At 57.5% G+C, this 14883-nt stretch overlaps 1 protein-coding gene across 2 annotated transcripts; it reads left to right on the forward strand.

Annotated features, from left to right (window-relative positions):
- Positions 1-2746: 2746 nt before the first annotated feature.
- CCNQ (cyclin Q) lies at positions 2747-12181 on the forward strand. Of its 2 annotated transcripts, none has more exons than XM_037822388.1 (5): positions 2747-3007; positions 5192-5375; positions 6884-7016; positions 7836-8063; positions 11702-12181. In XM_037822388.1, the coding sequence occupies exons 1-5, from the start codon at positions 2890-2892 to the stop codon at positions 11729-11731; spliced, it is 693 nt and encodes a 230-aa protein (XP_037678316.1). In that variant the 5' UTR covers positions 2747-2889; the 3' UTR covers positions 11732-12181. The 2 variants fall into 2 exon arrangements, with proteins under 2 accessions (XP_037678316.1, XP_037678315.1); XM_037822387.1 differs by having other exon boundaries at positions 2749-3007; positions 11642-12181.
- The last annotated feature ends 2702 nt before the right edge of the window (positions 12182-14883 follow it).

Below are 14883 nucleotides of genomic sequence, written 5' to 3' on the forward strand. Positions count from 1 at the left end.
GTCCTCCCCACCTGGGCTTCCTTCTACCCAGAGGCCCCAGGCCTTCCCGCAATACAGCGTCACCCCTTGGCCCCCATGCCTTCTCAGCCTGTGCACCTTGGGTGTCTTGTCCGCACCTGTCCGTGCAGGGCCTCAGCGTGCCCAAGAACTTCCTTTGCTGGCCGGTCTCCAGGCTCTTCCTTGAGAAATCCCTTCTCCCCATGGAAAGGTTTTGTCCCCATTGGCACAACTGTCCATAGCAATCTTTTGAGTAATAACAACTTTATTGAGATATAATACATATTCCATAAAATTCACCCATTTCCAACGTACAATTCAATGGTTTTCGACATATTTGCAGAATTGTGTGAACATCCCTGCAATCTAATTCCAGAACATTTTCCTCGCCCTCAAAAGAAGCCCCAGGCCGGGAAGGGGGCGGGTGCCGTGGGGTGGGAGGGGAGCCAGGAGGGTGGGGTCCTGGCATCCGAGAGAGGAACGTGTTGGGGCAGGAGGGAGTGTGTTGTGGACCCCCACCCCAAATCCAGCTTCGATGTCAAGACCGACGACACCACACAAACCCACACACCAAGAGGGTGAAAAGGTTTACTACGTACACAATGGGGCTTTCTGGGGGAGAGCAAGGCAGGCTTGCCAAGCAGGCCCAAAAATGACCCAGGAGCAGGAAAAGGAGACAGGCTTGGGGTTTTATGGTGGTCAAGGGTGGGGCCCGCACGTTTGAAGGGGCTTGCGTGGCTTGAAACTCCTGCCAGCTGGTTCAGATGTGGGCGGAAGGGGAAGGGGGAGAGGTGAGAGAAGCTGTCAGCAAACATCGAAATGGAGGCAGGCTCTGTTCACTGCAAAGGCTGCTGGGAAGGAGGCCCCGGGCAGTGTGGGGTGCCTCATCCACAGCCCCCTGCTGTCCGAAGAGCCCCTCCCCAGGCCTCCCCACCAACCTGCCTTTGCCCAGGCTTTCCTCTCCATCCCAAATGCCTCTCCCCTCGTTCTCTGTCTCCTCTTTGAGTGACAGCTTCAAGGTCCTATTTCCTGACCCACTCACTCACTCACTCAACGATTGTGCCAAGGCGAAGAGGACATGATTTCATCAATGTGAAGGGCACACACAAGGGTGAGATAGGGAAGTGTTGGCAAATATACAATCTGACTCGCCCCACCACCATGGGGTGTCTTCTTGGGGACCAGCAAGTGGAGCCACTGCAGACAGGGGTGGAGGTGGGGGGGAGAGCAGGGGATGCCCCATTTGGGGCATGGTGACAGGGGGAGGCAGGTGAGGGCTCAGGGGGCCCCTGGCCTTGGGTTCTGACCAAAAGGGTGCCGGCGGCCAGGAGGAAGGTGGCTGGTCCCAGGGGCCGCTGTCTGGGACCGGCTCTGCAGGGCTCCCGCGGCAGGAGGGGGCTGCGGCCCACAGGGCTCGTGCCTCAGACTGGTGGCCGGTGAAGTGTCATCCCATGCACTTCCATTTGCTGGGCTCCTCTGCAGCACAGAGACCCAGGGAAGAGTGGGGGAGAGCACCCCGCGCTGTTTAAATGCTAAACAGATGATGCCTGAGCAGAAGATTGCTCAGAAGATCGTGGGGGGTGAGTGCCTCTGTGTGGGTGTGTCTGTGAGGGAGGAGCGTGTGATGTGCATGTGCAGGCAAGCGTTTGGGTGTGTGCACATAGGTGTAGGGGGGGTGTGGGCATGTTTTTGTGTGCACATGGCTGCGCACATGTGGAGGCATGTGCAATGTGTACGTGTGTGTGCACATGGGGGTGGGGTGGAGAGGGGGAGTCAGGCAAAGGCACAGACAGCGGCGACAGCATGCTCAGGGCGTACAGCACAGGGGCTTGGGGGTCCCCCCGAGTCCTCCCCCACCCACGCACACACATGCACACACGCCCATACTCAGCCCAGAGGCTCAGAGTGAGCTGGGGGAGAAGGCCGTGGGAGAGTGATCCCGGGCCAGGGCAGAGCATGTGTGCAGACCCGCACGGAGCTGGGAGACCACTGTCTTTGGGGTGGGTGGACGGGTGGCACCCACCAGGCCTGGGTGGCGGCTAGTGTGTTGGGCAAAACTAGACATCCACGTCCTCACACCGGAACCCGCAGGGGTGATCTTGTGCGGGGAGAAGGACCTTGGCATTTGGAATTGCGTTAGGACCTCGAGATGAGATCACCCTGGATTATCCGGCTGGGCCCTAATCCAATGCCAAGTGTCCTTGGAAGGGACACGGAGAGGACACTCAGAGGGGCAGGCCCTGTGAAGACGGAGGCAGAGATGGAGGCATGCGGCCGCAGCTCCCCGAAGCGCTCATCTTGAGGCAAAGGATGCAAAACCGTTTTCTGATCATAAAAGCCATCAGCGTTCACTGGAAAACCCAGACCTTGCCAACTCTCTGTCCCAAGCCCCGCTGGGCCACCAGCCCGGAGCCATCCCTCCGCTGGGCCGCAGGGACCGGTGGCTCGCGTGCCTGGGGGTGCCTTCGTGCCCGGGTGGGAGGCCCTCGGCCCCTGACTTCGCGGGGCCCGGGCGAGGTCGCCCCCAAGAGCCGCTTCCACCCGCTTCGCGCCCCCAGGGGCGGGGCCAGGGCTCCCGGGGGCGGGTCCGGCGGCTCCCGGGGGCGGGGCGAACACAGGCAAACCGCGGGGCGGTGTCGGCCTCGGCGCCTGCGCCTGCGCCTGCGCCCTCGGCCGGGCCCGCCCCCTGTCTGGAAGCCGGGGCGCTCAGCCTGGGAGGGGTTGGCCGGGGCGGGGCCTGGGGGCGGGGCGGGGCCGGCCCACGCGGCCTCGCCCCGCCTGCGCTCCCGCGCTCCCGCCCGCCCACTCGCGCGGACCCCCGGAGCCGGCTTCGGCTCGCCGGGGGTGCCCTTCCCTCCGGCGGGGTGTCGTCGGGCCGCGGGGCGGGGCCTCATGGAGGCCGATCGCCCGGAGGGCTGCGGGGAAGGGCCCGCGGCACCGGGGACCGAGGGGCGGCCGGCGCCCGAGGCGCGGGTGCACTTCCGAGTGACGCGGTTCATCATGGAGGCAGGTAACCGCCGCCTTCCCGCGGCCGGGACGAGGGCGGGCCCGGCGGGCCTGGCTTGGCCCCCTTGGTGAACGGGCCGGTGGGGAGCCGGGGGGCTCGGAGCTGTGCGCTCACCTGGGAAAGGGGTATGTCCCCAGCCCGCCCTGGGCCTGCCGAGCTGGGGGCGCTGCAGGGAACCGCCTCCGGAGGGAGGAAGGACGCGGAGAAGGCGGCGGCCGCGCCGAGGGGAAGAGGCAGGGCCTTCCGGGTCAGATCCACCCGCGCAGAGGCCCGGCGGCCCCCGTGGAGGGTAAGCGCCCGGCCCCTCGGCCATGTCCTGAGTACCAGGCACTGAGCTGCCGGGTTCGTGCTGTTAGTCCCATTTCACAGATGGGCAAACAGGCCCTAAGAGAGGGAGTGGTGAGGGGCCGGCCGCCGCCCCCCAGCCCCCCAGCTGGGAGGTCTCGCTCTGGCCTTGGGTCTCCTGGAGCCTTTTGGAGCCCACATGTGAAGTCCCCTCACGCCGAGGACCCAAGTTGCAGCCTGTGGCCGAACTTTGGCAGGGCAACCACATCACAACGTGTCCCCCTGCTTCCAAGGCCAACACCCCGTTTCTCTGTCAGTACTATCTGGCTGTGTGCACTCTTTGGGGTGTGTGTGTGCGGGGAGTTGGGTGACTCTGCTTCCAATTCAGGGTGGATGGAAAGTCTGAGAAACTGTGCAGGGCCATTAACCCCACGTGGTTTTTAAATCGACTTTAGTATCCAGGAAGAGTTGCCAAGCAGGCTAAGGAAGGATGTCAGTGTCACTTCATCTGCTGTCATCTGCCTGCTCCACATCTCCCTGTCAACTGGCAAAGAATCCCTCCCTTCAAGGGTTTGTCGAAAAACAAGGCTGGGACGTGCAGGTGCGGCAGCGGCGCCTTCTCTGGCATCTTTGGGAATGACGGCTCCCATATAGGACACTTCAGCCTTTGAAATGCTGACAGTTCTTTGAGTTTGCACTTTCAAAGGAATCCTTTCTAAAAATGTATTGCGTAGGCCCTTGCCTTCTGTGGCAGGCTGAGTAAGGCCCCCCACCTGTCTCCTGATATGGCCACTGGAACCTGGGAATGTGGCTTCACCTAGCAAAAGGGACTTTGCAGGTGGGATTAAGGGTTTCGAGATGGGGAAGTTCTCCTGTATTATCTGGGTGGGCCTGATGTGATCACAGTGGTCCTTATAAAAGGGAGGCAGGAAGCTCAAAGTCCGAGGAGAAAGCCCTGTGATGAGGGAAGCTGCTGCACTGCTGGCTTTGAAGATGGAGGAAGGGGCCACAAGCCAAGGAATGCTGGCACCACTAGAAGCTGGAAGAGGCAGGGAAAGGGCTTCTCCCCTGCAGCCTCCAGGCCTGCGCCTACCTTGATTTTTGCCCCCTAAGACTCACTGCAGACTTCTGACCTCTACAAGTGGAAGAGAAGAAATTTGCATTGTTTTAAGTCACTGGGTTTACATAGTTTGTTACAGCTTAGGTAATTTTAGGTAATCTTAAGGAATCTTAGGTAATCTTAAGGAATCCACAGCTTCTTAGGTAATCTTAAGGAATGACTGTTGGTAGTTTTCCACCTTCTTCGCTCAGTCTTTTGAATGTTCTAGAAGCTGCTTCTCTTTTTCACTCCGGTCATGGTGAACTTGTCCCATGAGGTGAAAGTATTTCAAAATAAAAAGCCTGAAACAACACAGACCCCTCCATCCTGCTCTGTGTTTCGCATTCAGTTCGCCTTCCAGGTTGTTGGTCTACCCGGGTGCCGGGCCGTGGCCGTCGGGGTTGCTTTTTCCTGTTGTGGCCCTGGTTCCTTGTAGCAGTCACCCCCGCTTGCTTTCCTCGCTGTTTCTAACCCGTGGAATGGGAAGGTGCTACTGAGTATGTTCTTTTGCTTTAATGGCAGGACTTGGGGACCTCTGTCCTGGTGGCTCAGAGGCCCCGTTTCCCTTCTGTCATCTTGGTGGGCTTTTGGTCAGGCGAGCTGCAGGGTGGGTGACTGCTGGGGTTTGGGCTCTGTTAGCATGGTGGTGTCTGAGAAGCCTGGCTCTGACCCGCTCAGCCAGGGGGCCAAGGGAGAGACCTGATGGCCGCTACCCCCCAGGCTCAGAGTTCTTGGTCCCGAGTGATGAACCCCGCGGATGGGTGCTGAGCTGACGTGTGCTCCTGCCTGCTTGCCTTCTCTAGGCATCAAGCTCGGGATGCAGTCCATTCCGATTGCCACCGCTTGTACCATCTACCATAAGTTTTTCGGCGAAATCAACCTGGACGCCTATGACCCTTACTTGGTGGCCATGTCTTCCATGTACTTGGCCGGCAAGGTGGAGGAGCAGCACCTGCGCACTCGTGACATCATCAACGTGTCCAACAGGTAACGAGGCCAAGCCAGACGGGGGCACACAGCGGAGGGGTGGGGGCAGCCCAGGCCGGGCAGCAAGGTGCTGGCAGTTGAACTAAGAAGGCCCAGCCGGCCCAAATGTGACCACTGGGTGGGCTTCAGCCAGAGCCAAAAGGACTGTCCGCGAAGGCAGGGATGTGCCTGGAGTGTCAGAAGACCGCGGGCCATGGAAAGCCTGGAAGGCCAGACTTCTGGAGGGCAGAGGTGGGCGGGAAGGACGGAGGCCCTGGCCACAGGGAGTGCTGGCAAGGAAGTGTCAGAGGAGTCTCATCTGTTGTCTTGGACAAGATGGGTCCTAACAGTGATGACGGGAGGCAGAAAAGCACTGGGTGCGCTAGGCCAGTGTGCCACGCATCGGGTGGGACAGGGACCCAGCGGGGCAGCTGTCTTATCCACATCGGGCAAGAGATGTGTGTTGCTCAGGAGCTTCTCTCTCCAGCGTGGGTCCACGCAGGGCCCAGCCGGGTGGCAGGCTGCACCTGTGCCTGGGACTCGAGGGGCCCCAGAGAAAGCCATGCGACTTGTGGAAAGTTACTGACGAGCAGTGCATCACGGACCTTTCCGGGAACACTCTAGTCATTAGGGAAGAAAACCATTTTGTGTCGCTGCTGCTGCTTTTTTTAATAAACAGGTAACAGAAAAAGCACTTGCCACCCCCTAACACGACAGGTTCCTGGAGTACAGAGGAAGGCCAAGATAAAAACAGGCAGGGGGGCCCAGGGAGGGCGGCCAGAGGGCCCCCCCCGCCCCCCGTAATTGCTTGAGCCACAGCAGGGAAGGCTGGCCAAAGGGGAAGTTGTGCTGCTCCTAATTAGCCATGTGCCCAGGGGTGGGTACTGTGGGGAAATTGGAAAATTTGAGTGAGGACCTGGCGTTGGGGGGGGTTGGGTGTGAGTCATTGCTGGACAACTTTGGTCACTCGAATCTGAATCTTGTTCATATATAGCTTGGCAATCTTGCGTACGTACGTGGTAGTGGGATGGGGAACGCATGCAATGTAAATAACGAAAGAAAGATCTGGAAGGAAGGAAAGAAAGCTCTGGGAAATCTAAAACTGAAAAACATTTGCCCCGATGATACCATAAAATACAATTTCTTGGGCACGAAGAGATCCCCAGTGATAAAGACGGCAGGCTGCCTGTAGGAGGAAGCATAACTGACGTGTAAAAATGCCCCTTGTGGTCATCCCAGACTGACCAAAGCCCTTTACGTTTGACATCTTGCTGGAAGATACAGTGATGACCCATCGGGGCTAAAGCTAGAACCAGCGTCTTCCCGCCGTGGGTTACTCCTTTCATCCTGTACGTTACACGGGTAGATGAAGAATGATTTCTAGAAAGATAAAAACAGGAATCCTATGGTAATCTCTGGCAGAGGCCTGCTTTGTTTTTTTATTTTCCCATCACGTGACGTCAGGGCCTCAAGGACTCCCAGCCATCCTGGCTCTCCGGAAGCTTCACTGTCGCCCTTCCCTCACCCAGGTACTTCCACCCGAGCAGCGAGCCCTTGCAGCTGGGCTCCCGCTTCTGGGAGCTGCGGGACAGCATCGTGCAGTGCGAGCTGCTCATGCTGAGAGTTCTGCGTTTCCAGGTGTCCTTCCAGCACCCGCACAAGGTACGCGCTGGGGATTTGGGGACCGGCTCCGGGGGGAGCGAACCGAGGTCCTTGGCCTTTATCCTGCAAGGGGCTCACAGCCGACATGCGAGGGCATACATGACATTTACGCTAGAGGCAGTCACCCCCGCAGCTCCGCAGTGGCGGACAGATGGTGGCTCGGTGGGCTGCAGGGTGGCAGGACAGGCGGCGTGACCTGCGGCGTCTCTGTCCCTGGGTGTCACTGTCACACCTGGGAGCCATCTCCAGCTAAGCTCTGTTGAGAAATAGGTGAGGAAAGCCAAGCTGTTTGAGTTATGTAGTACGCTTTTAAGTTCCAAGAATCCGTTAAGTGCCGTTGGAAAGACATTGCAAACAGAAGGAACCAGAACCGGCCCTTCTGAGTATTTGCATGTGATTCTCTGGGTCGCCTCAAGCCCACAGGACAGCAGCTGGCCAGCGGGACTTGCAGAGAGAGATGGGGGAGCTGTGGCTGGGCCTCCAGGCTAGGATTTGGCCTGATGCTTGGTAAATGTCTGAGGGGGAAAGAGGCAGGAGCAGGGCCTCGCGGGGGGATCAGGGGAAGCTGGGAGACAGGACTTGAGGCTGAGGGAGCAGATTCCAATATGGCGGGCAGGGGCGAGGTGGTGGGCCCGTGGGGGAGGGGGCCCAGGCCGGCGAGGAGGGCACGTGGGATGCTGTTGGAGGGTCCAAAGCTGCGGGGTGACATGCTCCCATCTGGGTTTAATAGCGACCACCCCATCCTGACGCTCGGGAGGGAGTGGCGAGCGGTGGGGCTGGGGTCCTGGAAGAGAACGGCCAACTCAGGTGTCTTTGCAGTACCTGCTCCACTACCTGGTTTCCCTCAAGAGTTGGATGAACCGCTACAGCTGGCAGCGCACCCCCATTGCCGTCACCGCCTGGGCCCTGCTGCGGGACAGCTACCACGGGGTGCTGTGCCTGCGCTTCCAGGCCCAGCACATAGCCGTGGCCGTGCTCGCCCTGACCCTGCAGCTCTACGGCGTCGAGGTGCCCGCCGACGCCGAGGCCCAGAAGCCGTGGTGGCAGGTGAGGGGGCTGCCTGGGAAACCGGCCCGCCTGGGGCGCGCCCACCTGGCCGTCCCTCCGAGGCCCTGCAGAGCTGCCCTTTAGCTGGACGCACACGGCTTTCTATTTCTGCATCGTTCGGGGAGATGAGGGATGCTTGATGAGAGCCTGTGAAGAACATTCTAAGGCAGGCTCTCACCACCACCACACTGCAGGCTTTTGGGGCTGGGTCATTGCTTGCTGCAAGGGGCCGTCCTGGGCACTGCAGGGTGTCTAGCAGCATCTTGGCCTCCAGGAACACCCCCTCCGGCTTGCAAAAACCAAAAATGTCCCTAGACATTGCCAAATGCCCCCCTGGTCAGGGAGGGCTCACTCCTCTGTCAGGAACCACTGGTCTAAGCTTTGAGCATCCGGTGCTTTTATTGAGTCCAGTGGGAACTCGGGATTGTTGAGAGGGGGACACACCCGGCTTCATGTCACAGACATATGGGCGGCTTTAGAAATAGTCGGATGAGATTAGATGGGTAAAGTGCAGAAAGGACTCCGATTTCTTGGTGTCACCCCAGATTTAATGGATTCTGAGTTGCTGTTTTTTGTTTTTAGATGATAAACTTGAGTTTCTAGAGCAGTATCAGGTTTGTGGGAAAATTGCACAGAAAGTACAAAGTTCCCATATTACCCATCCCCATCCCCAGTTTCCTCTACTCTCACCGTCTTGCACTAATGTGGTACGTTGGTTATAGTTGACCGATGAGTGTTGATATTTTTTGGTGACGTGAGGGTGGACTTGAGGTCTATCAGTTTTGACCAACACATGACGGCACAGATCCATCGTGCCGGTGTCGTGCAGCATTGTGTCCTCGGAGAGCCCTGAGCTCGGCTACTTCATCCTTCTCCCTCCCCCTGCACCCTGGGTGGCCACTGATCTTACTCTCTCTCTCGTTTTGCCTTTTCTAGAATGGTGTGTTGTTGGAATTGTACCATCTCCAGCCTGTTCAGACTGGCTTCTTTCCCTTCACGTTGAAGGTTCCTCCAGTTCTTTTCGTGGCTCGACAGCTCATTTCTTCTTACCGCTTCATAATAGTCCATCGTGTGGACGTGCCACCATTTGTTTTTAAATCCTGTTCCGGAAAAGGGCATCGCGGGCGGCTCTGGCACACAGCCCCATGCCGCACTTGGCAGGCACTTGACTCGATGACTTCTGTTCCTAGAGGATGTTTTCCTGGGAAGTCCTGCCATTTCTTAGAAGTGGAACTTCGAGATCATTGTAGTCTTTCCCTTTTCCGGACTTGAAGTTTGCTGTTCCTGTCTTCATCACGCCTCATTTGTCTGGTCTTCTTGCAGGACGAGGTTCTATCTGAGGAAATTTTTAGATAACGGAGGGTTTCTCCTTTCTATGCCCCCCTGCCCCCCACCCACAAAAGGAAGCGTTGGAAGGAAATCTTTCTAGAATGTGCCATTTACTTCTTGGACGTCCTAAGCAGAGGTTGGCCTCCTGAGACGTCCCCTGGCTCCTCCCTCACCTCCTACAGGTCTTGGCCCATGGTCCCCTCTCTCAACGGGGCCACCCCTGGCTATTTGGTTTTAGAACCTCCCCTGATGCCCCCTGTTCGCGGGCCCGGTTGCTTTCTCCAGCAGATGACACCTATGGATTTCTCGCCTATATTCCTTGTCTAAGCCCCTGCCTCACCAGAGCAAGCCCCCCGAGGACACATAGAAGGTGCTCATGTATCTTTGAACAAAGGAAAACATAGTCCTGGGCCTGGGCCTGTTATGATGGTGGCAAAAGAGGACATCTCGGCAGGATGGGGGGTGGGGGGTCAGATGATGAGTCCCCAGTTTCTGTGCTCTGATGGCATCCATGGTGCCGTCCCTCTCCCTCCACTGCTTCCATCTGAACTCTGCCTCCCATTGCTCCATGTCGTCTGTGCCGTCTCACCGCCATTCGTCTGTCTTCTAACTTTCTTCCATCTTAACTTCCTCCTAAATTCCCCTTGAAGTGGCGGCAAAACTGCCCCTTCCCATTGCAGCCCTCACTTGTGTGCCAGGCCCCAGCAGTAACTGCCAAAGCTGGGAAGATGTTGCCCCTTTTGGGGTGGCGGTCCCATCCCCCCACCTTTTTCAGCAGCTCCTCTTAAATGGTCCACTGGCCTTGGGTCCACTGTTTCTGGGTGGATCTGCACCACTCGGAGCCTCCAGCACCCAGGCGCCCCCCACCCCCACACCAGGCACCTTCTGACCAACGGCCCCCAGTTATGGCCCCAGCCTGCTCTGGTGCCGGGCAGCACACACCTCATCTTGGAAATAGTTTTCCTGCTCTCTTGCTCGTAGAGGCCGTCACTTCTTGCAGCCACTAATCTGCTTGGGCCAGATCTCCACCTGGCTCGTTAGGGACATGTGTCCCATGAGAACCCAGGCATGTGGCGGGCTCCTGCAGAGGCTTGTGGGTAAATGAGGACGTGAGCCCAAGCTGGAAGGCAAGTGGAGGCAGCAGGGGAGGCCAGCTCCCCACTCCGTGTTCCAACCCCTAGCCCCCAAACTCGCTCCTTGTCAAAACTGCAGAAACGCCACAGGTCACCAGGCACCATGCTGGAAACTTCCGCAGGCATCACTGCACCAAATCTTGTCCGGATAGATGTTGTTCTGAAATGAGGGAGAATTGTTTTTATTTCCTTACATTTTTCCCGACTTTTTGTCCTACAAACGGATGTGCTCTCCTGGCACAGGGAAGGGGGATTTCCCAAACGTGGGGCAGAGTTGGTCTCTGAGGCCACTGGTGTCTCCCCCTGGGGCTTGAGGCCGTGTCCCTGCACAGGCTTTTGCCCTTTTCCTGCCAGGTGCCCTGGGGTTGCCACCTGCCCTAGACTACTTTCTAACAGTCCCTTCTCAGCTGGCAGTTTCCAGTCACTTCTCAACTGGCGGTTTCCGGAACCATGGGGCAGTGTGATGAGCTCAAGTCCAGGATGAGGTGGACAAGCCTCCTGCGCCAGAGCTCAGGGTTTCTGAGTCCCCATCTCCCTGAGGCTGTAGCCCTTAGAGGGTCCTCGCGTTCTTTGGGGGATGAGGGAGTGGGCCCAGGTCCACTTCCTGCCTTGCCTTAGCTCCAGGCCTTGACTCCTGCCCCTTGTTGGCTCCTGGCTTCCCCAGGGCGGCCTCAGCAGCCCACCAAAGGCTCATGGCTTTGGTTTTACTTCCCTTGCCGGGGCTCTCCAAGGGCACCCTCAGGTTCAGAGATGGACTAGAGAGAGTCACAGGAGTCAGCAAAGCAGGTAGACTGATGGTTCTGGTTTCATGACAGCGAAAGGATGCAGATTAAAATCGGCAAGGGGAAAAGACTCTGCCAGGCATTTTAGAGGGTGTTTGCTCTGGGCTGTGTAGCAGGTTCTGACTGGGCCAGGCTAAGGAGGGCGGGTTCCAGAAATGGGCTTCTACCCTCTCCTCTCACCCAGATTCTCGGCCACCCCGAACCTGCCACCAGCTCCCTGTGGGACCTCGGACATCCTCCCTGGCCAGTGCCACGCACATCCCTGCTTGGTGGTCAGCCGCCTGGCCTGACTGGAGCGAGTCTAACCGGAGCCTGTTTTCCTTCTCCTTTCTAGGTGTTCAGTGACGACGTTACCAAGCCAATCATTGATAACATTGTGTCTGATCTCATTCAGATTTATACCATGGACACAGAGGTCCCCTAAGGCCCCGGGCCAGGCCTGTCCGGAGAGAAGTCCAGCACGGTTTGGCCACAGACTGGACTTGCTGGGCTGGCTGGGGCAGCGTCCCCACACCACCGTGAAGGCCCGTCCCCAGAGGTCTGGTGGGGAGGAGTGGTTTTGTGCTGCTGGAGACGGGCTGGTGACAATGACGACGTGCCACCCACCGTGTGGGCTTTATGCATCGACCGTCCCCTGACGGCTGTGTTTCGGGCGAAGCAGGTGGGATCAAGGTGGTCCGTGTTTGCATTTGTCCTTTTGAGAGGGTCCAGATGGCCTTCGAGGTGTGACTTCGTTGAAAGGAGCGTCAAAATGTCACATTTGACTGGGCCTCTGGGGAGATTTTTTTTTTACAGCCAGATTTATAGCAAGTGTGAATGTGCCACAGAGGTGGAATTTTATTTTGTGTAATAAAAGTTGATGCAAATCAGTGCAGCCCCATCTGAGTTCTCTCTGCTCATGCTGCCGACGGGGTGGGGCTGGGGCTGGGGGGCACCTGTGACTCCAGGTTGAAGGGTCTTGTGTCCTTGGGGCCGTCACTTCCTGGTCCTCAGTCTTGTCTTCCTGGGTTGGTGGCGGGTGGCACCGGAAGGTTCTGGAAGCTTGCAAACCTGTCTCCTTCACGGGCGGCCACCTCTTTTGCAAAGAGCACAGTCACAGGGTGGCAAGTTTGGGTTTAGGGAATAGTGTTTTCATTCCAACAAGCCAAACCTGATCGAAATGAAATGAAAAAGTCATAAGACTTTCTTTCTTTCTTCCTTTCTTCCTTTCTTCCTTACTGTCAGGACAGCCGGGGTTCACAGAAACATAGTGCTCTGGCGCCCTCTGGCTCACCGCTCCAAAGTTCCTTCTGGAAAGGACCACTCTCGGGTGTGTTAGAAAAATAGTTCTCCTGGGGGGCCCCCATTAACGCACGCTGGGCCCACTGTGGGGCCTCACCCGCCCCTTGTGAGGGGTGCACTGAGGGGTCACAAATCTCAGCTCTGGCAGCTGTCACCTTTTTCCTCCAACAATATTTACTGAGCCGAGCACTGTTGGAAGCTGGGGGAAAATGGCAGGGAACCAAGCAGGCAAAAATCCCTGCCCTGGTGAAGCTTCCTTAGGATACGGGGAGGGAGCCATGAGAACAAGTGCTAAGGAGAAAAAGAGGGTGGCTGGGTGTTGGGTGTGGGCCTACTCTTGGGCCCGTTGATACACTCATCCAACATGTGTTTATTGGACACCTCTTCTGCGCCAGACCCCGGACAAACTGACACATTACAGGGCACGGGGTTCTGTCTTGTGTTGACCCTTGCCTCTAGAACTTTCCTGCTGGGTGCTCTCTGTGATTGGGCATGATGTAGCCTTTGGTTACCTCCGTTCTAGCCACTTTGTGAGGGGGCACCAACGTGGGCATGGGCAGCTCTTCTGGAAGGTGAAGTGGAAAAAGTAGGTGAGAAGGTGAGACTTGGATGGAGAGCCTCTGCCTGGGTGCCCCATCCTCTCCCGTGGGTCCGCAGATGACAGTCTCCCAAGTGGTGAGCCTGTCCTGCTTTCTTAGCCAGGCCTGCCTCAGGTGCTGTCCCTGCCTGGCACCCTGTACCCCTGCCCCTCCCGTCCCCAGTGTTTCCTTGAGGTGTTCCTACTTAGTCTTGAGACTTGTGGACCCCTTTTCGACTGCAATTGTCTGTTGATACATCTGCCCGTCCACCTAAAACTGGACCATGTGAGGACAGGGCCAGTGGCCCCAGCACCTGACAGAGGGGCTGGCCCCGGGCAGGGGCTCCAGGCATGGTGGGCGGAGGTCCAGGGGCTTGGCCTTCTCCATTTTCCAGCGTGCCCCGTCTCAGCCAAGCCTTTGCTCCCAGCCTCATCTGCCCCACCCTTTGGCATCTCTTACTGTTGGCTCGAATGGGACAGAGAACTCACATTTTCCCTTTGGGTTCTGAGTCTTAGCTCCCCGACAAGATGGCAGGCTCCTTTCAGAGCAGAAGTTTCAGTTTGTCAGGATCACTTTTAGGCCTCAGCCCCAGCTTGGAGCCTCTGGGAAGGCAGTGGGTCCAAACCCACATAATGGGATTTATTGGTCAATCAACAGTCACTGTCCTCAGCTCCCATGACGCCCAGCACTGGGCTCTGGGTGGAAAGGGGCTTGGAATCCTGCGGAGAGCTCTCTCCCACCATGCCTGTTCCAGAACATTCTCTCCCTGCCCCACTCTGCCCCCAGGCACATCAGAAAGAAGGGGGAGCAGTTTGAATAAAGCTGTCAGGGGAGCACTAAACCGGGCTCAGGGGCAGCACCCGGACAGGATTTGGGGAGGACGGAATCATCTCCGACTGGGATTCCGGTTTTAAACCTGCTCCACAGGTCAGCCTGTGGGCCTGTCCCGCCGCCCCGGGGATTCCCTCACTGGAGTTCTTTGTGTGCTGGCCCCAGGGCCCTGTCACCTCAGTGTTTTGGCCATCCCCTGGGGACCGGCCACATGTTTTCCAGATGCATCAGCCACGAAACCTGCTTTTCAGCGCATATCGCTCCAGACCTGGGGGCCACTGTGGACGAGGTGGTCTCACGTAGGTTTTCCTATGCGCCATAAGACTATAAAATCAGTGTCACGGCGTGGGCTGCCTCCCCGCCCTTTGGCTTCTTGTTGCCAAGGCTTTTGCAAAAAATAAAAATACAAATAAAAAAAAATGATGGGGGTTAGACTATTACTCGGCCCTAGGAAGGAATGAACTTCCGGGACAGGCTGCAACATGGAGGAGCTTTGCAGACATTCGGCTGCGTGCAAGAAGCCAGGGGCAGAAGGCTAAACGCGCTGTGACGCCACGTCCGCGAGCTGTCTGGGGAGAGAGGAGCAGATCCATGGACACAGAAAGGAGATCAGAGTTCCAGGGGGCTGGGGGAGAGGCGTGGTGCCTCCCTTCGCTTGGTGGGTAGAGAGGGTTTGTGGGTTTGTATATTTTGGAAATTTTTAAATAAAATTAATTTTAAGAAATAATGGCGATTGAAGATATACAGCTTCCCCGTGGGCGGTGAGAGGATCAAGATAAGGTTTTCCTAGAACCTGAAGCTTCAGGGGCTTTTATCCCTGAGCATATCTCGACCTTTTGAAAGTGATAAATTGCTGAGCCTCCCTTGGCCTTAGAAAACCCCGGAG

This window comes from Choloepus didactylus, chromosome X (genome assembly GCF_015220235.1).
Source record: "Choloepus didactylus isolate mChoDid1 chromosome X, mChoDid1.pri, whole genome shotgun sequence".
Lineage (NCBI taxonomy): Eukaryota > Metazoa > Chordata > Mammalia > Pilosa > Megalonychidae > Choloepus > Choloepus didactylus.

Bases quoted from the DNA above. Each gene is read 5' to 3' on its own strand.
- CCNQ (XM_037822387.1), top strand. From the start codon at position 2,890: ATGGAGGCCGATCGCCCGGAGGGCTGCGGGGAAGGGCCCGCGGCACCG. The intron at 3,008-5,191 runs GTAACCGCCGCC...TGCCTTCTCTAG, and splicing joins GCGGTTCATCATGGAGGCAG to GCATCAAGCTCGGGATGCAG. The intron at 7,017-7,835 runs GTACGCGCTGGG...GTGTCTTTGCAG, and splicing joins CCTTCCAGCACCCGCACAAG to TACCTGCTCCACTACCTGGT.